The 26,019-nt window shown below is 43.9% G+C and overlaps 1 protein-coding gene across 1 annotated transcript in view; it reads left to right on the plus strand.

Moving 5' to 3' along the window:
* The window catches only part of LOC134395545 (vomeronasal type-2 receptor 26-like), a 33,531-nt gene continuing 7,512 nt past the window's right edge, over positions 1 to 26,019 (plus strand). The window contains exons 1-4 of the mRNA XM_063121708.1: positions 1 to 282; positions 3,391 to 4,188; positions 6,032 to 6,259; positions 19,403 to 19,529. Coding sequence (XP_062977778.1) covers positions 1 to 282; positions 3,391 to 4,188; positions 6,032 to 6,259; positions 19,403 to 19,529 — 1,435 coding nt within the window. The remainder of the gene's footprint in view (positions 283 to 3,390; positions 4,189 to 6,031; positions 6,260 to 19,402; positions 19,530 to 26,019) is intronic.

Genomic DNA, 26,019 nt, shown 5'->3' on the forward strand with positions numbered 1-26,019 from the left:
ATGAGCCAGTGGCACATCCTTCCCTTCTTGTTTGCCATTCATGAGATCAACCAGAATCCGAGGCTCTTGCCCAATATCACCCTGGGCTACAACATCTATGAGAACTATTTCAACCCAAGAATGACTTACGAGGCCTTGGTAGACCTGATGTCTCTTGGGCAGCAGCATGTTCCAAACTACAGATGTGGAGGGCAGAATAAGCTCTTGGCGGTCCTTGAAGGGGCCAACTTTGAACTCTCCAACCAGATTTCAACCATGCTGGGCATCTACAAAATCCCACAGGTAGGAATGGGGTGGGTGGGGGATGTAGACTGAGTCTGCTTCCACTTTGCAATCTTTCCAGAAGAGTCCAGAAGGTGGCCCTGGGTGGACATCACCAAGTAAGGCCAGAGAAAGGCAGCACTTCTCAAAAGAGCTGAATATGGTTTGAGAGAGGTTTAACTTTCCCTAGAAGAAATGGGTTCTTCTGTCAAGTCTGCATGGGGATTTTTGTGATTTGGGGGATGATATAGCTTTTGATATTGAATTAAATCCAGACCAAGTCAATCACACCTGAGTCCCATTGTTACCGTGACTTTACTTTTCAACGGCAATAAAACCTCTAATGTACTAATGTACTAAGACTAATGTAAACCATCCAGGGTGGGATATAAAAATTTCAAATATAAGTAGACTGCTTTTAACTGCTTTTATTGCTTTTAAATTATATATTGTTTTAACTTGGATCATAGTTTAATTTGTTTTTAACTGTGTATATTTATTATTTTATACTGTATGTTTTTATCTGTATGCCGCTCTGAGATCTTAATGATATAGGGCAGGATATAAATGTTTTCAATAAATAAATAAAATAAATAGACGTAAACAAGGACCGAGTGCATGCATTATTACCAGAGATCTCTCTTTTCAAATTGCTGTCAACTATTCTCTCCAATGACAGCAACCTGTTGGAGTGGGTTCTCCATTCTGCACATTAGATTTATCACGGCATATGTTTTTGTGGATCATAGAGGCCACTTTAAGTTAGCTTCGGAAGATGAAATCTTGTCTACATAGCACAGTTATCCAATATAGTAGCTCAGATAGAAAAGGACAGATGGGATGGGTCTGCTGTGGGGAAGGAATACACAGGGGGGTTTTTAAAACAGTTTTGAGAACTGTTGAGGCCCAGGACACACTCCATATACAGTTGTCAAAACTGTTATAAGGCACTTTAAAGCACTTTAAAGCAGTAGTGTAGATCTGGCCTGACTTACAAGGTGAGAGAAATAAACCTTCAAAGTATTTTTAAATGCAGGAAGGTTTATTATTTTACAGTATCTAAGTGGCAATTGATATTTTACTGGTATATTTTAGATTAACAAACAACTGAGGGCCTTGCTAGACCTACCTGATAATCCGTGAGGGAGGAGGGGTCAGGCCACGCTAGAAGTAGCGTGGCCTGTAGGTCTGTCCACACGTGAGACGTGACAGGGCCGAGGGAAGCCCCGTCGCATCTGCCATTTTTTTTGCCTTAAAGGGCCATGTGTGCAGGAGCACACCAACGGAACAGTAAGTGTTTTTTTTTTAAAAAATAAAGGGTTCCCCACTCCCCCTGTCCCTGATTTCCACCTACCACAATGCCTGATGCCCCCCCTGCCCGCTTGCTTGCCGGTCCTCCCCCCGTTCACCATGCCCGTCCCCCGCTCACCATGCCTGTCCCAGCTCGCCATGCCTGTCCCCACTCGCCATGCCAGTCCCCATTCTTCTTCCCCTCATCCGCCATGCCCTGTCCCCATCTGCCATGCCCGTCCCTGTTCTTCTTCCCTCCTGTATGCCGTGCCCTGTCCCCGTTCTTCCCCCCGTCCGCCATGCCCTGTCCCCGTTCTTCTTCCCCCCTGTCCGCCGTGCCCTGTCCCCGTTCTTCTTCTCCCGTCCGCCATGCCCATCCCCGTTCTTCTTCCCCCCGTCCGCCATGCCCTGTCCCCGTCCTTCTTCCCCCCGTCCGCCATGCCCTGTCCCCGTCCGCCATGCCCATCCCCGTTCTTCTTCTCCCCCGTCCGCCATGCCCTGTCCCCGTCCGCCATGCCCATCCCCGTTCTTCTTCCCCCCGTCCGCCATGCCCTGTCCCCGTCCTTCTTCCCCCGTCCGCCATGCCATGTCCCCGTCCGCCATGCCCGTCTCTGTTCTTCTTCTCCCCGTCCGCCATGCCTGTCTCCGTTCTTCTTCCCCCCATCCGCCATGCCCTGTCCCCGTCCGCCATGTCCGTCACCGTTCTTCTTCTCCCCCGAACGCCATGCCCTGTCCCCATCTGCCATGCCCTGTCCCCGTTCTTCTTCTCCCCCCGTTCGCCATGCCCTGTCCCCATCTGCCATGCTTGTCCCTGTTCTTCCCGCATCCGCCATGCCCTGTCCCCATCCGCCATGCCCGTCCCCATTCTTTTCCCCCTTTTCCGCCATGCCCATCCCCGTCCGCCATGCCCGTCCCCGTTCTTCTTCCCCCGTCCGCCATGCCCATCCCCGTTCTTCTTCCCCCCGTCTGCCATGCCCTGTCCCCGTCCGCCATGCCCGTCCCCATTCTTCTTCCCCTTCCGCCATGCCCTGTCCCCATCCGCCATGCCTGTCCTATTTCTTCTTCACCCCGTCTGCCATGCCTGTCCCCGTTCTTCTTCCCCCCATTTGCCATGCCCTCTCCCCGTCCGCCATGCCCGTCCCCGTTCTTCTTCCCCCCGTCTGCCATGCCCTGCCCCGTCCGCCATGCCCATCCCCGTTCTTCTTCCCCGTCCGCCATGCCCTGTCCCCGTCCGCCATGCCCGTCCCCATTCTTCTTCACCCCGTCCACCATGCCCGTCCCCGTTCTTCTTCCCCCATCTGCCATGCCCTGTCCCCGTCCGCCATGCCTGTCCTCGTTCTTCTTCACCCCATCCGCCATGCCTGTCCCCATTCTTCTTCCCCCCCCATCCGCCATGCCCTGTCCCCATCTGCCATGCCCGTACCCATTCTTCTCCCTCCCATCTCTCTGCCTGGTCCGCTCTTTCTCCTGGCCCCAATCTCCCCCCCGTGATTTACCCCGCGGCCCGGGCACAGCGCTCCTGTGGAATGCTGTGCCCAGTGTGTGGCTTCTCCCGGCTACTCGCGAGTAAGCGAGCAGCTGGGAAAAGCCACGGAAGTTGCTAGGCTTTCCACTGCCCCGGCCTCAGCCCGGGGCTGCGGAAAAGCCGGCCATAAGCGGACCCGCTTATCTCGGGTCAAGGGAGGACTTAGCCCGGCCTGACCCCGGGATCCCCTGTGCGTCATCTGGATGCGCAGCAGGGAGCCCGGGCCTCACACCGGCCTAAGTCCTCGTTTAGCAACAGCCTGAGTTTTGTCCTTAAAAGCAAGTCAAACACTTATCTCTTTCACTTTTTAATAGGTCAGTTATGGTTTTGTTAGTCAAGTCCCTAAGGACAAACATCAGTTTCCTTTTATCTACCGGATGGTCCCAAAATCAGAACCGAATTACCTGGGGATTGTTAAACTGCTCCGGCATTTCAGATGGACGTGGATTGGTCTCGTTGCTCCAGAGAATGACAGTGGAGAAAGATTCATGAGCACCTTCATGCCAGTGGTCATGAACAATGGTATTTGCGTTGCCTATTCCAAAAGTATCCCAATGATAGTGAAAGGGGAAAGACATTTCAACCTGATATTACATTTGCTGGACACTCAAGTTAATGTAGTTGTTTGTCAAGTGGACACCAATGCCATCTTAATTCTAGCAGCAGCCATGCAAATAATTGAAAAGATCAAACATTCGACTGTAGGAAAAGTATGTATTACAACAACTTTGCAGGACCTCAGCGTGAGAATATTTTACAGTATGATTGATCTCCAGCACACCCATGTTTCTTTGTCCTTCTTAATCAAGACGCACAAAAGGACACGACATGATAATTTTGACGCACTTCTCTTGGCCATCAAGCAGTTTGGGACGAAAGCATTTCATTGTTTCTATTCAAGAGACATGTTGTCTGTGAAAGTCTGGGAAAGATGCAGAGAAAAAGAGAATTGGGACAACCTGCCCCAGGATGTGATTGAAAGTATCCTCTCTCAAGACACCTACAGTATTTACAATTCCATCCAGGCTGTGGCCTGGACCTTACATGCTGCGTACTCATCCCATTTGAACCGGATGGGGATGGTGGGTGGAGACCGGCTGGGTCTTCAAAGGGTACAGTATTCCTTCTCCTTTACAGAGAGTTCCTTTGTAAATCACCATTCATTATAGGTCTGTGCAGAGATTTCCTGATTTCTTCAGAGGCTGCGTTGGAGGTTCCAAATCAACCCCGATCTGCCTCGATCAACTTATGTCCCAGTGCAACCCACTTCGGTTCCTGAGCCGAAGTGAGATCCGAACATCTGAAGCGGGTCAGATGTTGTGTGTTCCCAGGCATGAGGCTGGCCAGGAATGCACTGGACTCCATGTTTGCCTTCCTCCCCACTCATCCTCCTGCTCCTCATTCCTCCCTCTATGCTCGCCTCCTGAACTGAGAGAATCTTTGCTTCTCCCCTCCAATGGGACTTATCTGACCCATCTGGAAGCCGCCTGTCTTCAATGAGAGCTGCCATTTTTAAGGAAGATGGCAGCTCATCCATTTCCTAGATCTAATTTCAAACTACAGCAGCCGGAAAGGGACATTTTAAGAAGCTCTTCAGGCCACTGCAGCCTAATCCAGATATAGACTGAGGAGGGCCCAATTGGCCTGCTTAGGTACAGGATCCAAATTTGGATCCGAGGCAGTGCACAGACCTAATTAATGGCTCCATTCTAGGCAGAGGCATCAGGAGGGGCAGATGTGGCAGAGTTGCGGGGGTCTATGAGGTGCCCAAATGAGCAATCCAGGTTTGAGTTGCCCAGCAGAATGGGGCAAGGCAGCTGGGACAGTATGAGGATGCTCTCGGTCCTCCCCTCAACAAACTGATTACCTCAGCTAGCTGGTGTGGTCTGAGATGTGTTCGTATTGCAGTCTCCTAAATGGATTGGGTTGGGTCACTTCAACATTTTGAACAGGTTGCCCTGTTGGGAGTGGCCCAGGACGTCATGGCCTCGGTGGACTGTCCCAAATGATATCAGGCTTCCTTACATAGCAGGAGGACACACCCAGGTTCTCCTTCTTTTGTCCTGGATGGGATGATGATAATCTAGGAATGGAGGTATAGAATGTGGTTGGTCAGTCATTGATAAATCTCTGCCTTGATGGGTTTATTAACTTACCCCACTTTTCCTAATAATAGGACAGCCCCTGGTGTCAGAACTCTCCCTAGGATGCCAAACAAGGCTTATAGAACATTTACCTCCCCAAAATGGCAAAACAGAAAAAGGAAATTTAGAAAGGGATCTCAGGTGCATTGTAAACATAAATAATGAAAACAAAATTCATAGCCACTATGAGCTTGGAAGAACTGGTTGTGATGTGACCTCCTAATGAGTCAGGCTGAGATGTAGAATGGGATTTTCTGTTTCCTAAGTTTTCTGTGACAGGGCTGGGTAGCATGTGGCCCTGGGGATGTTGTATTTATTTATTTATTTATTTATTTATTTATTTATTATTGCATTTCTATACCGCCCAAAAGCCGGAGCTCTCTGGGCGGTTTACAAAATTAAGACAATTCAAAGTATAAAACAACTGTATAAATCCATAATATAAAATACAATATAAAAGCACAGCCAAGATAAAAACAGCAGCAATGCAAAAATACAAATTTAAAATACAAATTTAAAACAACAAAGCTAAAATTAATTTATAGACTGTTAAAATACTGGGAGAATAAAAAGGTCTCACCTGGCGTCTAAAAGAATATAATGTAGGTGCCAAGCAACCTCCTTAGGGACCTCATTCCACAGCTGGGGTGCCACAGCAGAGAAGGCCCTCCTCATGGAAGCCACCTGCCTCACTTCCTTTGGTTGTAGGACTGTAACTGCCATCATGCCTCACCCTTCGTTATGCTGTCTAGAGCTGATGGGAATAGCAGTATAAGAACTTCTTCCCCTCCTCTGTTTTTTGTCATTCTAGCTTCACCCTTTCCTGAGAAACTTTCAGCTTTATAATACTTCAACGGATGGAACTTATTTGGATGAAAATGGAGATCTGGCAGCCAACTTTGATATCATGAACTGGGTGATGTTTCCCAACAAGTCCACTGCTGGAATGAATGTTGGCAGTATAGAGAGAATGTCCTCCTCTGAGATAAAGTTCACCATTGATCAGAATGCCATTACGTGGCCCAGAACATTTAACCAGGTAGGGGAAACCACTCGTTTCCTTTGCTCCCTTTCATATCTAGCCAAATTAGCCATTTCTACTCACAGGAGCGCCTCACTGAGAGCTCCATCAGATGAGCGTTTTATTGCACATTCGTTTCTGGGTACTCACAGATTTTTGCAGGTCCCCTCTCAAAATGTTGCCTGCCTCCTGCATGCCTCACGCCCCTTCTAGCTTTCTTCATGCCACAAAACAACAACACTTCAGTAAATTGCCACTATCTCCTGCTGTGTGCAGGAGAACCATCGCAATAATAACGGCCCATTGAATGGACCACTGGCATGTTGTTTACTTCCTATTTCAAAAGAGGAAGTAATAAGGGACAAACGCAAGGGCAGAGAAGCGACGGTAAGCAAACACCATTTTCCTCTATGGAATGATGTTCTCAGTTTTCTGTCCCATTGTTTTATGCACGGAGAGGGTTTAGTGCACGTGTGGGGACCTCTTTCAGTTTCAGAGGAGTTCTAAGGGCTCATATACCAGTGGTGGTTGGGGCTGAAGTCAAAGGGAGTTAGGGCAAAACACAAAACATACCAGCATAGTGTAGATTAAGCTCTTCCTGCCTTTAATTAATCCTCAGAAGAAGTGGGAGAAATGCACGAGGGCTAGGACACCATTTAATGAGGTTGGCCAGGGGACGATTGGAACCTCAGGAGGGCTGGATTCTGCCTCCAGGCCTGAGGTTCCCCACCCGTATCATAGGCCATTTCTACACCAGCCTGAAAATGTGGGCTGGTCACGGCCAAGTCCCTGTGCATCCAAATGACACACAGGGATGCCCGGGAGGATAAGTACTCCCTGGGAAAATCCAATTCTTCCCATGGTCCCGGGATCATCCCAAGACCGCGGGAGGTGTGGCTGCCTGTCCCAGCTTCTTCCCTCCTCCCTGAGTGTAGCGGGCATCAGTAGAGGGAAGGAACTGGACCGGGAGGAATTAGAGGGGGGGAGTGGGGGGGCTTTTTAAAAAACAACAACAACAACTCACTTTTCATTGGAGCACACATATGCTCAGCTCCTTTAAAAAAAATGGTGGGTGAGACACCCTCCTTCCTCCCGCAATGTCGCGCCTGCATTTAGACTATGGGGAGAATCTCATGATCAGGATATTGTGAGATCCTCCCCCCTCCTTCCCTCTACACTGGGGTGGTGTAGAAATGGCCATTGTGTGATTTTAAAGAACCCTCAGAGGCCTGCTGTGGAGATAACTAATCGAGCCCATGATAAAATTGCTCACATCCTCCTCAGCTTGGGCAGAGGGTTCATCTCAGAAAATGTGTCCAAAGCACCATCAAAGTAGGGTGGTTTTAGAGAGAGCTCTAGAGGGGGTGGTGAAGAGTGAGGGAGCAGTTTGGCTGCGTTATTTATTTATTTATTTTATTTTATTTTATTTATTTATTACATTTTTATACCGCCCAATAGCCAAAGCTCTCTGAGCGGTTCAAAAAAAATTATGTGCAATGTGTGTGTATTAAGATTGTTTTTGTTAGGGGTGTGCACAGACCCCCCGCTCCGCTTCACTTGCAGATCCGCCATTTTCCGGATCGGGCCGCTCCGCCCCGCCCCCGCTCCGCCCACTTCCGCTCCGCTCCGCCCAGAGCTCCGGATCCGGATCCGGAGCTCCGTTTCCCCCCCCCCATAGGCTTGCATTGAAAGCTAAAAAATTATACAACTTTTTTTCTGTTCAAGTTAGAAACCTCATGTTTGGCACCATGACACCTCATGGGGATATACACACGCATGCCAAGTTTCAAAGCAATCCCATCATCCCCTGATTTTTGGCGAATTTTTGAAAATCGGGCACCCCACACACAACATCCCTGCGAGGTGGGCAGGGGAGGAGGGAGGGAAGGCAGGCAGGCATGCAGCTGGCATTTCTGGGGGCATAAGGAAGTGAGCCAAGGATAAGCCAGTAATGCATAGAAAATGGAATAAATCAATCAATAAACAAAGGAGGGGTGGAATTAAAAGCAGCAGTGTTGCTCAATAAACAACAAGAAGAACTTTTTTTAAAAGGCTATATCTGTCTTTTACCAGCAATAGGGGGACGTGCCCGGGGGAGGGGGAAGTAGCTGCCAGTTCAAGACACTGACAGCCACAGCTCCGAGAAGAAGTAAAATGCTCACTTCGACTCAGAACAGGCATTGCTCCACCACTGAAAAGTGACCATTCACTTCAACTCATGAGAGGCATTGCTCCACCGTTTTACTCTCTTTGGAAGGCTCTATGGCCTTCCAGTGCAAGAGAGAGTGGGGGCACGTCCACGATGAGATGCCCCAGGGGAGCTCATCCCCTTGCACCACATCGATTCAGTTGTTCCCCAAGGTTAGGGTGGGGAGCAGTGCTGTGTTTTTCTATCTCTTATTCTTGGCTTAGTATATGATTTCAGGTTGTGTTTGTGCATTTGGTGGGGCTACTGTGTTAAAAAACACGGGGAAAAGCCCGTTCAGATGAAGAAAGAGAAGTTTCCCAGAATCCCAAGTTACCTGTTTTGCCTATGCCCTCCTCCAACTTTGGGATCATCATGACCGGGAGCTGACTCTGCCCCTCAGCCCTTTGAAAAAGGTATTTTTCCCGCCGATTTTTAAAAAACGTCTAGCCCGTGACCCGTACGATGCAGAAAGTTTAGAGTGGTCTCAAAATGACCCCCATCCACGACTCTCTGTGCACAAGAATTTTCAGAACGATAGCTTAACCCCCCCCCCAGTTATCCCCGATTCTTTCCCTCAATGCAATCCTATGGGCGAAAAGCCGAAACGCAGTTTGAGCCGCGCGGTTGACCCGATTTTTAAAAAAATATTGCACGTGAACCACAGCACGCAGAAAGTTGAGAGTGGTCTCAAAATGACCCCCATCCACGACTCTCTGTGCACAAGAATTTTCAGAACGATAGCTTAACCCCCCCCCCAGTTATCCCCGATTCTTTCCCTCAATGCAATCCTATGGGCGAAAAGCCGAAACGCAGTTTGAGCCGCGCGGTTGACCCGATTTTTAAAAAAATATTGCACGTGAACCACAGCACGCAGAAAGTTGAGAGTGGTCTCAAAATGACCCCCATCCACGACTCTCTGTGCACAAGAATTTTCAGAACGATAGCTTAAAACCCCCCCCAGTTATCCCCGATTCTTTCCCTCAATGCAATCCTATGGGCGAAAAGCCGAAACGCAGTTTGAGCCGCGCGGTTGACCCGATTTTTAAAAAAATATTGCACGTGAACCACAGCACGCAGAGAGGTGAGAGTGGTCTCAAAATGACCCCCATCCACGACTCTCTGAGCACAAGAATTTCCAGAACGATAGCTTCAAAAACAACCTAGTTATGCGCGATTATTTGCCGCAATGCAATCCTATGGCGAAATGTTTTCAAGATGGCGACCGGAGCGCTCCGCCTGAACTCGGAGCTCCGAAAAATGGTCGCTTCTCTTCGCCTTGCTTCTAGGGGGTCCGCGGTCCGCTCCTACTCCGCCTCTGGGTAAGGCGGAGCAGGCCAATCCGCTACTGCTTCTACGCTCCTAATCGGAGCGGAGCACATCCCTAGTTTTTGTGTAGTGCACTGCAGTGTTTTACGTGAAAATGTGATTCTCTGCTTATATTTTGTTTGGATGTGTAGTTTCGGTTTTACCTTGGTTTCTTGGGGGCTGTCTGGCTCTGGGATTTGGCTGGGAGTCTTGCCTGTGTGTCTTGCCTGTGTGGCAGGCTGGCTGTGTTTCCTGAGCACTGGGGAAGTGGGTATTTTGTTGCACTTTGTGGTAGGGGTGTGATCCGCTCCGATTAGGAGCGTAGAAGCAGTAGCAGATTGGCCTGCTCCGCCTTACCCAGAGGCGGAGTAGGAGCGGACTGCGGACCCCTAGAAGCAAGGCGAAGAGAAGCGGCCATTTTCGGAGCGCTCCGGATTCCGCGGAGCGCTCCGATTGCCATCTTGAAAACATTTCGCCATAGGATTGCATTGCGGCAAATAATCGCGGATAACTACATTCTTTTTGAAGCTATCATTCTGGAAATTCTTGTGCTCAGAGAGTCGTGGATGGGGGTCATTTTGAGACCACTCTCACCTCTCTGCATCGTGCGGGTCGCGTGCTATATTTTTTTGAAAATCGGGTCAACCGCGCTGCTCAAACGGCGTTTTCGGCTTTTCGCCCATAGGATTGCATTGCGGGAAAGACTCGGGCATAACTGGGTTGGTTTTTAAGCTATTGTTCTGAAAATTCTTGTGCACAGAGAGTCGTGGATGGGGGTCATTTTGAGACCACTCTCACCTCTCTGCGTCGTGCGGGTCGCGCGCTAGAATTTTTAAAAAAATCGGCGGGAAAAATACCTTTTTCAAAGGGCTGAGGGGCAGAGTCAGCTCCCGGTCATGATCACATGATCCCAAAGTTAGAGGAGGGCATAGGCAAAACGGGTAACTTGGGATTCTGGGAAACTTCTCTTTCTTCATCTGAACGGACTTTTCCCAGTGTTTTTTAACACAGTAGCCCCACCAAATGCACAAACACAACCTGAAATCATATACTAAGCCAAGAATAAGAGATAGAAACACAGCACTGCTCCCCACCCTAACTTTGGGGAACAACTGAAAAGATGTGGTGCAAGGGGATGAGCTCCCCTAGGGCATCTCATCGTGGACGTGCCCCCACTCTCTCCTGCACTGGAAGGCCATTAGAGCCTTCCAAAGAGAGTAAAACGGTGGAGCAATGCCTATCATGAGTCAAAGTGAGTGTTCATTTCTTAGTGATGGAGCGATGCCTGTTATGAGTTGAAGTGAGCGTTTGCTTCTTAGAGCTCTCGTGCAAAATTGACGGAGCTATGGAAAGGGGTGTTGGATTTTCATAAATTCCCCAAAAATCAGGGGATGATGGGACTGCCTTGAGTCTCGGCGTGCGTATGTATCCCTGGATAAGCTTTCATGGTGGCGTGTTTGAGGTTTCTAACGTGCAAATTGACGGTGCTATGGAAAGGGGTGTGAATGGGGTGCCCGATTTTCAAAAATTCCCCAAAAATCAGGGGATGATGGGATTGCTTTGAAACTTGGCATGCGTGTGTATACCCCCATGAGGTGTCATGGTGCCAAACGTGAGGTTTCTAACTTGAACAGAAAAAAAGTTGTATAATTTTTTAGCTTCCAATGCAACCCTATGGGGGGAAAAAACGGAGCTCCGGATCCGGATCCGGAGCTCTGAGCGGAGCGGAGCGGAAGTGGGCGGAGCGGGGGCGGGGCGGAGTGGCCCGATCCGGGAAATGGCAGATCTGCAAGTGAAGCGGAGCGGGGGGTCCGTGCACACCCCTACTTTGTGGACACAAATATGTGATTCAGCATCTTGGGTTTGGATCCTGTCTCTGCCTTGACCACAGTTTCTTGATGAAGTTATTTATCTGTGAGCCTCATTAGTTTACCTTCTGTGAAATTGGTGTTCATGCAGAAACCAATCAGTTTAAAAGAAGCAGTTTCATGATTGGAGCTCAAATCTCATTTCTGTCTTGAATGTAGGGTTTTGGACAAGTTACCTTTCTTTGAGATTATGCATAGGGTGACCATATTTGGGAAACCAAAAAAGAGGACACTCAATGTGGGACGGGTGGGGAAGCCGCTTTCTAGGGCCTCTGAAAAGCACGCCATCCCCCCTGCCACCTTAAAGGCCCCGACCGGAGAGGAGAAGGGAAAAGCGTGTCATTCCTGCCCCGCCCCCTGTTCCAATTGCATCCTTTTCTATAATATCTGGGAATGACACGCTTTCCCTTTTAAGGCCCCGATTGGAGCAGTGGGGAGGGGAATAACACACCTCCAGAAAGTGCATCCTTCCCTCTGCCATGCTAATAGAACCTTAAAGGGGAAAGCATGACATTCCAGGACATTATAGAAAATTACAGAAAATCCCCCTAACTCCCAGGACAGAACAAAAAGCTGGAAAAATCCAGGGAAACCCTGACAGTAGGTCACCCTAAATACGCCCCCTGCCAGTTGAACTAGTGGTCTTCCCATGGGAAGGGTCGGGGGAGGTCTTCATGTGTTCTGGTTTGGGTACAATGTTTAAAGCCACCTCCTCAAAAATATAATTTCAATATACTTTGAAAGTTAGAATGAAAGATCGAATGAAAGATAGGAAGAACAGTATTGGTGTAAGTCGCCTTGCAAGGGCTTCCACAATGAAAGATGACCAAGAAATGTTTTAAATGAATAAAACAAATAAATAAATGGTGGCTTGTATAAACAATTTGCCCCTATGGTAAACAGCTTCCTGTAATATGCCCTCTTTTGTAACTTGTCACACTAGGCAGGGCTCCTGCAGCTTTAACTGTTGTGATGAAGAGGGTGTTTCACCAGGTGCTACATGCATACAAATGTCATTCCTGCTCCGTCCCCTGCTCCAATTGCATCCTTTTCTATAATATCTGGGAATGAAATGCTTTCAACTTTAAGGGCCCGTTTGGAGCAGTGGGGAGGGGAATGACACACCTCCAGAAAGCACATCCTTCCCTCTGCCACGCTAATGGCAGCCTTAAAGGTGAAAGCATGACATTCCAGGACATTATAGAAAAATACAGAAAATCCCCCTAACTCCCAGGATTGAACAAAAAGCAGGACAAATCCAGGGAAACCCTGACAGTAGGTCACCCTAATTATGTCCCCTGTCAGTTCAATTAGTGGTCTTCCCATTGGGAGGGTGGCAGGAGGTCTTCATTTGTTCTGGTTTGGGTGCAATGTCTAAAGCCACCTCCTCAAAAATATAATTTCAATATACTTTGAAAGATAGAATGAAAGTTTATTATTAAGTAAGTGGGCTTAAATGGTATACCAGAATAGTATTGGTGTAAGCCACCTTGCAAGGGCTTCCACCCTGAAAGATGACCAAGAAATGTTTTTAATGAATAAAACAAACAAATAAATAATTGGTGGCGTGTTTAAACAATTTCCCCCAATGCAAACTGCCTCCTGTAACATCCACTCTTTTGTATCTTGTCACACTAGGCAGGGCTCCTGCAGCTTTAACTGTTGTGATGAAGAGGGTGTTTCACCAGGTGCTGCATGCATATAAATGACACCTGCTGAAATTCCCTTTTCAATACAATTGTTTTTTGTGTGTTTTTTTTAAAAAAATTATTTACCACAAATTAAAACATCTTACAAAAACGAAACAACAACACAACATACTACATACATTTGAATAAATGTTGAATACATATATATTGAGTAAATATTAACTATAACCTATCCTATCATAACTATATAATCATTCTTAACATATAAGTGCACCCCCCACCTCGGGATCTATTCCTGCTTCCAAAATCTCATACTTTCTTCTGCTGGCGGTTTCCCACTTCCCTTAGAAAACACAAATATTAGGAACTGTTTCCAAATTCCTTCAAACTCATTTATTTTAGTTATACCTTTCCTCCACTTAATATTACAAGTCAATTTATCATTAATAGCTATATCCCAAACTTCTCTATAACATTCTTCAATAGAATATTCCCCCTGAATCTTCCAGTTCCTAGCTACCATCAATCGTGCTGCAGTCAGCAAACTCGATATCAATTCTTTAATTTCTTTTCCACATTTTAAATCTTCAAATAGTGACAGTAATGCAATTTTTGGTGTTTGTTCTATTTTCATTCCCACTATTTCTTCAATTTCAACAAACACCATCTTCCATAATCTTTGTACATATTTGCATTCCCACCACATATGTAAATACGTTCCTTTTTCCCCACAACCTCTCCAACAATTTGCTGAATGCTGATTATTTATCTTATTCAATCTAATCGGGGTTAGGTACCACCTCCACAAAATTTTAAAGTAATTCTCTTTTATTCTCACTGACATACTTCTCAACACTCTTTGTTTCCACAGTCCCTCCCAGCTCTGTCGCCCTATTTGTACCTTCAAATCTGTCTCCCATACCATTTTTCCTGAACTATCCATTAGCCCTTTTTCTAACAATATTTTATATATTTCGCTCATTAACCCTTTTAAGACTAAACTTCCTCCTTTACATTTTTCCTTTTTAACTATTAACTCCTCAAACTTCGTCATTTCTCTACAAACTCTATTTTCTTTAATCCACTTTTTATTCCACTGTTCTAATTGCCTATACTCTAACCAAGATAATTTTTTCTCCTTTAACAGCTCTTCCATATCTTCTCTTGTATTTATATCTCTTAACCAATCCTTTAATTTCATTTTATTTTTCTCTTTTAATATTTTACTTAATCTACCCTTCAGTTCCTCTGGGAAATTCTTTAACATTATTACCGGTGACAAGGGAGAGTTGCTCGGAAGCAGCTTCCCTTTAAATTTACTCCAAATTTCCCATTGAGACCTCAGGAGTGGATTATCTATACTTCCAACCCACTTTCTCTCTCCTTCCTTAAAAAAAACATTTTCCAAACTCATCTCTACATTACATGTAGTTTTATCCTCCATCCAATCTAAATCTCCTACTCCTATAATTGCTTCTACAATATGTCTTAACCTGTTTGCTACATAGTATAATTTTATATTTGGGAGACCCAATCCTCCCTTTTTTTGGCTTAAATACCATTTATTCTTATTTACCCTCGCTTTCTTATCTCCATTACAATATTTGTTAATAATATTTTGCCAACTTTTTATCTCAACTTCTGAAATTTTTATTGGTAACATCCTAAACACAAAATTAATCATTGCTAAAATCTTCATTTTTATTAATGCTATTCTTCCAAACCAAGATAGATTTAATCTTTTATATTTTTCCAATTTTTCTAATACCTCTTTTTTTAACCTCGTTAAATTCTCCTTTTCTAAATTATCTAAGTTTTTTGTAATTTTAATTCCCAAATATCTAATCTGTTCCTTAACTCTCATTTCTATTCCCTTACGTTCCCATTCCTTTTCTTCCTTCTTAGTATGATTAAACAAAATCATCTCTGATTTGGACCAATTTATTCTTAATCCTGTAGCTTCTTCAAATTCTCTCAATTGTTGTTTAATTCTATCTATTTTTCTTATTGGATTCTTAATAGTCAATAGGGTATCATCCGCAAACATATTCAATTTTATTTTCCTTACATCTCCAATTCCTTCTATCTCTCCATCATCTCTTATTGCGTTCACCAATACTTCCATAACCATTACAAACAGGACCGGCGAGAGCGGACATCCTTGTCTTGTACCTCTGGCTAGTCGTATCTTTTCAGTGAGTCCATCGTTTACCACCACTACAGCTGTATTTTGGGAATATAACTGTTCTATTATAGTTTTAAATTTATTTCCAAATCCCATTTTATCTAAAATAATCTTTAATGCCTGCCAGCTCACACAATCAAAAGCCTTAAAAATATCCAATGCCAAAATTCCTGCCTTGATCTTTGATTTTTTATCGAGTGTATTACATTTAAAACTCTTCCCACTAAACTATGCATCTGTCTCCCCACCACAAATCCACATTGATCTTCTCCTATATATTCTGATATAAATTTATTTAACCGTTTCGCCAAAATAGATGAAAAAATTTTAGCATCTTGATTTATTAATGAAATAGGTCTATATGAATCAGGGATAGTCAAATCTTTGTCTGGTTTTGGAATTAATATTATCAATGAGTGTTCCCATGATTCTGGTATCTTCTCTCCTTGTAATATAGCATTGTAAAGTTTCAATAATTTCGGAACTAAAAACTCCTTAAAAACCTTATAGTATTCTGATCCTAAGCCATCTGCTCCCGGTGATTTACCCACTTTCAAATTATCAATTACACCTTCAACTTCTCTTTGAGTTATTACCTTCTCCATTTGCTCTTTATGTACTATTTTTATTCCCTTCTTTATATACCTTCCTATATAATCCTCCAACTTCTTTTTTGAATTTCTTTACCATTATATAATTCCTGATAAAATTTCTGAAAATTTTTTATTTTATCCTTCATTGTATGACAATAATTCCCTTGATTATCCTTCAATGCTCCTATCCCATTTCTCGCTTTTTCCTTTTGTGTGAGTCTGGCAAACAATCTAGAATTCTTATTGCTATTTTCAAAATACTCCCTTTTCATATACATTAAATTTTTTTGAACTTCCTCTAAATTTAAATTTTCTAATTGTTTCTTCTTAGTTTGTATTTCTATTAATTTATATTTATTTTTACCCTGCCAATATTCTTCCTCCAAACTTCTAATTTCTATCTCTAGCTTCTCCTGCTCTGCATGCTGTTGTCTTTTTAAGTTGCACATTTCTCTAATACAGATTCCTCTTACTACAGCCTTCATGGTGTCCCAAACGACTGACCCAGCTGTTCCTCCCTTTTCATTAATTTCCCAGGACTCTGACAATTCCCTCTGAATTTTTCTACAACTTTATTATATTTCAATATTTTTGTGTTCATTTTCCACCTGTACGCTTCTTTGTAATTCTTCTTAATTGCAAATTCTAAACTTAACAATGTGTGGTCTGTTACCTTTATTACCCCCATTTCCATTTTACAAATCTTAGTTGCAAAATCTTTTGAGACAAATATATGATCTATCCTGGAGTATGTATGATGAACTGGGGAGTAATATGAAAACCCAGGCTTAGCCCCATTAAGTAGGCACCAAGAATCCACATAATCATTTTCTTTTACTAATTTATTCAATATAGTAATATCATTCCTCTTTTCAACATTAGTGGGGTTTGACCTGTCCCAACTATTATCCATAACCATATTAAAATCCCCAGCTAAGATAACATACCCCTCCTTGAATTCTTCTATTTCTTTAAATAATTTTATAAAAAACTCTCTATGTCTCTCATTTGGGGCATAAACATTAATTAATGTATATACCTTTCCTTCAATTTTACCTTTTATCATAAGATATCTACCACTATCATCCTTTTTTATGGTTTCTAATATAAATCCACTTTTTTTAAAAATCAAAGTGGCCACTCCAATTTTTTTTGAAGTCCCCAATGACTTTTCATAATAAGCTAACCACTTTGTCCTTATCATATTTGCATTCTTGAACCCTTGATGTGTTTCTTGCATCATAATAATGTCAGATCCTTCCTTATTAAACATTTGTTCTATTCTACTCCTTTTCAATCAACCTTTAACATTGTGTTGATACTTTTATTTTTTTATCCATATTCACCCTTCTGATGTCTCTTCCAATCCCTTGTGCTCTGTAACTCAAATTCACATACATAAAAACACAAACACCATAACAAAACCCTCAATCCCCTTACTCTAACCCATACCATCCCCCCTTCCCCCCACCCTCCCCCCACCTCTTCCCCCCCCAAATCCCCGTAAGTCTAACACTCCAGCCATCTACTTTAGGGGGAGGGGGAGGCAGTGCTGTGCCTGGCCGGCAAGGTCTCTGTTTAACATTTCTATCTACAATTATCTCATAATACAGTTAACAATTCTATTAAACCCCAGATGCCCCAGCCTCATCTCCCCCCTGCCTGTTTCAGTCACACTTGCTTCCTCATACAGACCCAAGCTCTTCAGCAACTCCTTACCCTGATCCAAAGAAGTTACTCTGTGCTCTCCGCTACCATATGTAAATCTTAAAAAAACAGGATAACCCCAAGCATATCTAATGTTTTTTTTCCACTAATATTTCAGTTATTGGCTTGACACTGCGTCTCCAATTCAATGTGTGCTGACAAAGATCATTATAAATTTGCACTGATTTGCCTTTATACTGTAGCAGGGCCATGGATCTCAGTTTCTTCATAACTTGCTCTTTTTTTTATTAATTGCCAAATTTCACCAAAATATCTCTAGTAGCTTCTTTGTAATTTTGCCCCCTCCCCCACTCTGTGGACTCGGTCCAATTCACAGTCCTCTAATTCCAAATCAGGCATCATCTCTTTAAACCACTGCACAATTATTTCTCACAAATTTTCTCCTTGTACTTGAATTAAATGTTTTATACGAAGTGATGAATGACGATTTTGATCTTCTAAGGCTATCAGCCTTAATTCGTGGTCCTGGAATTGCACATTAGACGATTTTTCGAAAGCCTCCTGTCTCTTCTCGATCAGGTCTGCTCCTGCCTCCAAATCCTTTATACTCTTAACGTTCTGTGCTATCTTATCTGCCAACACAATCATCCGCTTATCCAATTTTTCCATTTGCTGGTCCATTTTTAAAAAAATGATTACATTGTTTTCTGCAATAACACTCTTAATTTCAGCTAAGGTGGCTGGCTGGCTGCCAGCTGATTTTCCACCTTCCGCCATTTTAGTAGCTTCTGCTGCTGTGTCTGTATCTCCCTGCTCTTCTTCTGAAGCCAATTTTTCCAGATGGGGGAGGTTGTGGTTACTGGGTCATTTCCTTGACCACGTAACTTTTGCAATTTCCTTTTTAAACTTTCTTTTTATATTCGACATAGGGCATAAATCTCCTTCTTAAATCCCGGCTCCCCTTCTTGCCCAGGCTATTTTTATCTCTCTGTGCTTTTCAATACTTAATAACTTTTTCTTCTCTGGGGGGGGGGAATTTCACCATATATCAAGACAGCATTCACTGGGGGAGATCGAAACAACCATAAACACAGTCCCAACAGTATCAAACAGTCGTTTCCCCTCCAAATGCTGCAAGTGCTCCAAATGCTGCAGTCCACTTCCCCCCCTATCTCTCAGTAGTCAACACAGTCTATCAATCCTGCCGGGGTGCTTTTATTAACAAACTTATTCTTCTCCAATAAAGAGTGAGATTCACCATAAATCAACATTCGCTGTGTAATCTCTATAACAAAAAGCTTTTACAGTCCCGGCACACAGACAGTTACTTTCACTTTCCAGTGCATGAGATGCTGTCCCACAGCCAAGACCGATTTCAACACTTCTTATCTCATTTCCAGCTTCGGAAATGTCAACAACACCAACAGTTAGTATTTATAGTCTTTTTCCAACATACTCATTTAAGATTTATGCCCTTTTAAAAGAGATAATTGACTTTTCCGGCATGGCCGGTGAGGGAACTCTAAGAAACTCTTACCAGCTTCATGGCTGCCAAGCTCCGCCCCTTCAATACAATTGTTAAAGACACAGGAGCCATGTCCTGCCTTCCATAGCATCACCTCCATGGTATGATTAGTTTCCAATTGTAAATAAAGCCCCCTTTCCACAATGCTATGCTTGACGCACCTTCTCTTTATATGGTTAGACAGTCCCTTTTTCTAGATGTACTAGAAGTTGCCTGCCTGGATATGCCAAGACGATTAGGGAAGGGGAACCCATCTGCTGCTACGATTGTGTCCCATGTCCTGAAGGAACCATCTCCTCCCAGGAAGGTAAGAGACTCCAGAGCAAGGCGCTGCCCTTGAGAAAGAGAACAAACACCCACTCGCACGTGGCAAGAGAGGGTTTTTTTTATTATTATTTTAAACTGAACTTGATTTCTTTCTTGCTTTGCGTATAGCTAATTATTAGTGTATTTGCTTAGGGTGACCATATGAAAAGGAGGACAGGGCTCCTGTATCTTTAACAGTAGCATAGAAAGGGGAATTTCAGCAGGTGTCATTTGAATATATGGAGAACCTGGTGAAATTCCCTCTTCATCACAACAGTTAAAGCTGCAGGAGCTATACTAGAGTGACCAAGTTCAAAAGAGGGCAGGGCACCTTCAGCTTTAACAGTTGTGATGAAGAGGAAATTTCACCAGGTTCCCCATATATACAAATGGCACCTGCTGAAATTCCCTTTTCAATACAACTGTTAAAGATACAGGAGCCCTGTCCTCCTTTTCATATGGTCACCCTATATTTGCTATTTAATTCCACAAATTGAGTGAAAATAACTTAGTGGGCTACCATATGAGTTTTTCATTGAACAATTGCTCTATCTCATTCACAGAATGCAATGTAGAGTGCCAACAATATCTTCTTCTAATGTCTGTTTTTAGGAAGAGGGAATTTCACAGGTGCTGCATGCATACAAATGACACTTGATGAAGTTTCCTTTTTTTATACAATTTTTAAAGATGCAGGAGCCATGTCCTCCTTTTCATAGGGTCACCTGTGGTGTTATACCCCACAAGTCAGTTCCCAAATGTATGTCTGTAGTTTGTAAGTCTGTGGGGTTTTTTTAGACTGTTGGCCTGAGTGGGTGGAGTTAGAATGACTGGGGAGGGGGAGGAGTGATATATAAGGGAATGACTGAGGGGATTGAGTGAGATTTTTTAGGTACTCTTAGGGCTCTCTCTGTGTTAGCTCTTGGTGTTTAGAGTACTTGGGTCTGGAGAATTTGAGGTTCAGTGTAGAGAGTGGTGTCTTTGGAGTGTGGTGTGCACATAGTTGATGTATATTAAACAATACTGACAATAAAGAAAGCTCAAGAGTGATTGTGTGAGAGAAAGGAAAGCACGTATGTGAATGGGTGAAAGGATTGGATGAAAGGTTTCAAAAAGGTTTTAAAATGTTTTATTTTGAAACAAAGATTGTGAACTTTTAAAATAAATTTTAATTATTTTGTTTTTAACTACCACAAAAATCCCATGTGTCTGTTTGGCATTTATCATCTGAAGTTTATACATTTAGCACCCACTCTGACAATAATTCACCTCAGCACATATAATTCACAGCACATTATTTTATTATTGAAATCCTTCTCCATTTAACCCTTTCTCCACATAGTTAACCCTCGCCTCAGGTGTATCAAGCAGTGGTGCTTAGCTTGAGCAGGGAGTAGCCACGGCCGGGTCTGTTGTTCAGAGCCTGTGTCATGGCAAAGTAAGTGGTGGCAGTGCTGGGATCCGAACTAGATTCTGTTCATTTATAGTGACAGAAGTCAAAAAGGATTTTATTTGTGAACAGGGCAGAGGGTGGTTACTGAGAAGCACCTCTGAAGTCCTTAGCTGTGAAAGTTACATAATATTGAAGTCAGAGGTTGAGCTGAAACAATTCTCTGACAGGATATTTTTTAGGGGTGTGATCCGCTCCGATTAGGAGTGTAGAAGCAGTAGCGGATTGGCCTGCTCCGCCTTACCCAGAGGCAGAGTAGGAGCGGACCGCGGACCCCTAGAAGCAAGTCGAAGAGAAGCGGCCATTTTCGGAGCACTCCGGTTTCCACGGAGCGCTCCGATCGCCATCTTGAAAATATTTCGCCATAGGATTGCATTGCGGCAAATAATCGCGGATAACTACATTCTTTTTGAAGCTATCGTTCTGGAAATTCTTGTGCTCAGAGAGTCGTGGATGGGGGTCATTTTGAGACCACTCTCACCTCTCTGCGTCGTGCGGGTCGCGTGCTATATTTTTTTGAAAATCGGGTCAACTGCGCGGCTCAAACGGCGTTTTTGGCTTTTCGCCCATAGGATTGCATTGCGGGAAAGACTCGGGCATAACTGGGTTGGTTTTTAAGCTATCGTTCTGAAAATTCTTGTGCACAGAGAGTCGTGGATGGGGGTCATTTTGAGACTACTCTCACCTCTCTGCGTCGTGCGGGTCGCGCGCTAGAATTTTTTTAAAAATCGGCGGGAAAAATACCTTTTTCAAAGGGCTGAGGGGCAGAGTCAGCTCCCGGTCATGATCACATGATCCCAAAGTTAGAGGAGGGCATAGGCAAAATGGGTAACTTGGGATTCTGGGAAACTTCTCTTTCTTCATCTGAACGGACTTTTCCCAGTGTTTTTTAACACAGTAGCCCCACCAAATGCACAAACACAACCTGAAATCATATACTAAGCCAAGAATAAGAGATAGAAACACAGCACTGCTCCCCACCCTAACTTTGGGGAACAACTGAAAAGATGTGGTGCAAGGGGATGAGCTCCCCTAGGGCATCTCATCGTGGACGTGCCCCCACTCTCTCCTGCACTGGAAGGCCATTAGAGCCTTCCAAAGAGAGTAAAACGGTGGAGCAATGCCTATCATGAGTCAAAGTGAGTGTTCATTTCTTAGTGGTGGAGCGATGCCTGTTATGAGTTGAAGTGAGCGTTTGCTTCTTAGAGCTCTCGTGCAAAATTGACGGAGCTATGGAAAGGGGTGTTGGATTTTCATAAATTCCCCAAAAATCAGGGGATGATGGGACTGCCTTGAGTCTCGGCGTGCGTATGTATCCCTGGATAAGCTTTCATGGTGGCGTGTTTGAGGTTTCTAACGTGCAAATTGACGGAGCTATGGAAAGGGGTGTGAATGGGGTGCCCGATTTTCAAAAATTCCCCAAAAATCAGGGGATGATGGGATTGCTTTGAAACTTGGCATGCGTGTGTATACCCCCATGAGGTGTCATGGTGCCAAACGTGAGGTTTCTAACTTGAACAGAAAAAAAGTTGTATAATTTTTTAGCTTTCAATGCAACCCTATGGGGGGGAAAACGGAGCTCCGATCCGGATCCAGAGCTCCGAGCGGAGCGGAGCAGAAGTGGGTGGAGCGGGGGCAGGGCGGAGCGGCCCGATCCGGGAAATGGCAGATCTGCAAGTGAAGCGGAGCGGGGGGTCCGTGCACACCCCTAATATTTTTGTCTGTGGTGAGATACATATTATACAATATCAAGTTTAACATGCCTGACCTCAATTGATAATTCCCAGTACCATTTTATTTATTAAGGTTAAGTCTCTGTCTGATAACTATGGAGTTTTTAGGGTTAAAGAAGGAAGCCCTGACAGACAGATGTAAATGTTTAAATTTGCCAACTGAAGGAAAGTCAGTTGATGAAATGAAATGGGCTCTTATAGAATATTACAGAGTTCATGCTGCAGCTGAAACTGAGGTAAATCCTCTGAGGCAAGTGCCTGTAGAAATGTCTCCTCAATACATTGAGCTAGAAAGAGAGAAATTAAAACTGCACAGAGAACTTGAATTAGAAAGAATAAGACAAAGAGATACAGAATTATGTATCTCAGCAGCCATGATGTGGGAAGTAAAGCCACAAGATTACATGAAATTTATCCCTAACTTGATCAAGGGAGACCTGGCTGAAATTTATAACAGTTTTCCTGTGGGGGAAGCTTTAGATTTTGCCTCATTTAAGACAGTTTATAAAAGATTTCACTATGGCCTGAATAATTCCGGAAGAAATTTAGAAGCCTTAATGCTGTGTCATCCAAATCTTTTGTGGAGTTGGGACACAAGTTAGCGGAACATTTTGAGAAATGGATCACCTGTGCTGAGGTGAAAACCAAACAAGATTTAGTTGATCTGATGATTAAAGATCAATTAATTTTTCAAATCCCTCAGGATATAAGATTGCTGGTGAGAGATAGAGACCCAAAAACTTATCAAGATGCAGCTTCCCTGGCTAATCAATTTTCCTTAAATCGGGGCTATCATATGACCAGCAAAAGAAAATAATATTAAACCAGGGTATAAACTTAATGGGGGTAAAAAAGAAGCTGAGGTAAATAAAAGTCAGTTGCCAACAGAAAAGGCGGGAAACACTACCAAACCTCTGTTTGGAAAAGCAGACCTCACATGTCACCATTGTGGGTTGGTGGGGCATATTAGACCACAATGTCCCAGGCTGAGAGAAGAGAAAGAGAAAAGTACCTCAGTGAGGAGAGTAGATATAAATAAAGATGCTGAACATACCCAAAGTTCTCAGTGTTATACATTGGTGTGGAGAGAAATGAAAGAATCAGACCAATCTTTGTGGGAAGATGTTCTAATAAATGGAAGAAAGCATAAAGCTATTCTGGATACTGGAGCTCGTTTATCTCTAATTAGAGCAGATCTTGTAATGAGTGAGATTATTCCTCACAGAAAAATTAACATCAAACCTGTGACAGGGCCCATAATTGAAATTCCTGTAGCCGAGATGGAAGTTACATGGAGGAGAGTCACAGGGAAATGTATTTTGGGTGTTAATTCTTGTCAGGAAGAACCTCTAATTCTAGGTACTGATATCATGGGGTTAGAAGGTGGAAAAGTTTTTATTATTACATGCTCACAAGCAGCAGTGGAGGGCTTGTCAGGCAATTGTAGCAAATCTGGAGATGCTGAAGGCATGCCTCTGCAGTTGCCTAGCAACCCAGCTGAAGGAACTGCTGAGCTAAGAAACATTGTTGTAAAAACTGATACCACGTTTGCTTTACACACAGGAAATGATCCCAGCTTGGAAATTTTAAGATCCAAAGCTGAAGCACAAGAAACCTCTTTTAGTGACGCTCAGAAAGAGCAGGTTTTCTGGAATCGAGGACTCCTATACCGAAAGTGGTTGCTCAGGAAGAAACAAGGAAGTTGTGGGGCTGAAAAGCAGCTTGTGGTACCAAAACCATATAGGGACCAGCTGCTGAAATTGGCTCACGACTCCTTTTTGGCAGGCCACATGGGGATAGGTAAAACCCGGAAAAGGTTGATGACTAATTATTACTGGCCAAACATTTCTAGGGAGGTCACAGAGTTTTGCAAGTCCTGTGAGAGTTGCCAGAGGTTGGGGAAAAGTGGGGACAAGGTCAAGGCTCCCCTAAATCCCCTACCACTTATCAGCCAATCCTTTTTTAGGATAGGACTGGACCTAGTAAGACCCTTCCGTAGACCTACACAGACAGGAAAAATGTTTCTCTTGACCTTTATAGACTTTGCCACAAGGTTCCCGGATGCTGAAGCCCTTCGAAATGTTGATGCCTTGTCAGTAGCAGAAGCCCTATCAAAAATCTTTTGTTGCTGGAGTTTCCTCCATAAAATTTTGAGTGATCAAGGCTCAGCTTTTCTCTCTGATGAAATGAGATGTTTGTGGAAGTGTTGCAGTGTCAAACATATAACATCTACTGCTTCCCACCCCCAAACAAATGGGCTAGTTGAAAAGTGTAGTGACACCTCTCCAGTGGTGAAGGAGGCCATTTGGAGAGTTTTAGAGCAATATTCCCACCTGTTCAGCTGCAGACCATGGCAAACAGACATTATAAAACAAGAGATCAAGACTGGAGCCCATCTCCCTGTTAAGTTGTCTACTTATAGGGTGAATGGAAGAATACCAGAAGCAGTAAAAAAAAAAAAAAGTTTTTTCTAGCCTCAGACGCTTTGGAGGTCAGAACTGGAGCGATGCTGATGCAGACAGTGGACTATATGATCCATCCCGTGGCATATTGCCGAAGAAAATTGACGGAGAGAGAAAAAAACTGTTCTACTGTGCAAAAGAAGTGTCTAGCTATCGTTTGGGCTATGGACGAAGTCAAGTCGTGCGTGTGGTTTATCCAGCAAGCAGATCTTCAAGCGCTGTTGTGGCTGCAATCCATGGAAAGCCACAACCAACTTTTGCAGCAGTGGTTGTGGCGGATCCAGGACTTCAACACGGAGATCCAGCATGTGGCAGGTCAAGAGAACATCAGCGCAGACGGACTGTCTCACCAGGAATCGTCCAATTCACCAGTAACGTGAGACTTTGTTGTAGACATTATGATGCTCCTGGACTTTAAAATTGGAGCCAAAAAGTGGACTAGTAAAAATGTGGTTCTTATACTTTGTTTGATTTTTCAAGAGGTTTGTATGTATATATATTGTTGGTGTTATTAATTGTTATGTATAAATGTTTAACCATTTTATTTCCCAAACCCTATGTACAGATCCAGGTATTAAACCAGCCCCATACTTGGGTTTTTTTTAAAAAAGGGGGGGGAATATGTGGCGTTCCACCCCACAAGTCAGTTCCCAAATGTATGTCTGCAGTTTGTAAGTCTGTGGGTTTTAGAATGTTGGCCTGAGTGGATGGAGTTAGAATGTCTGGGGAGGGGGGAAGAGTGATATATAAGGGAATGACTGAGGGGATTGGAGAGACTTTTTAGGTAATCTTAGGGCTCTCTGTGTATTAGCTCTTGGTGTTTAGAGTACTTGGGTCTGGAGAATT

This window comes from Elgaria multicarinata, chromosome 3, assembly GCF_023053635.1.
Source record: "Elgaria multicarinata webbii isolate HBS135686 ecotype San Diego chromosome 3, rElgMul1.1.pri, whole genome shotgun sequence".
NCBI lineage: Eukaryota > Metazoa > Chordata > Lepidosauria > Squamata > Anguidae > Elgaria > Elgaria multicarinata.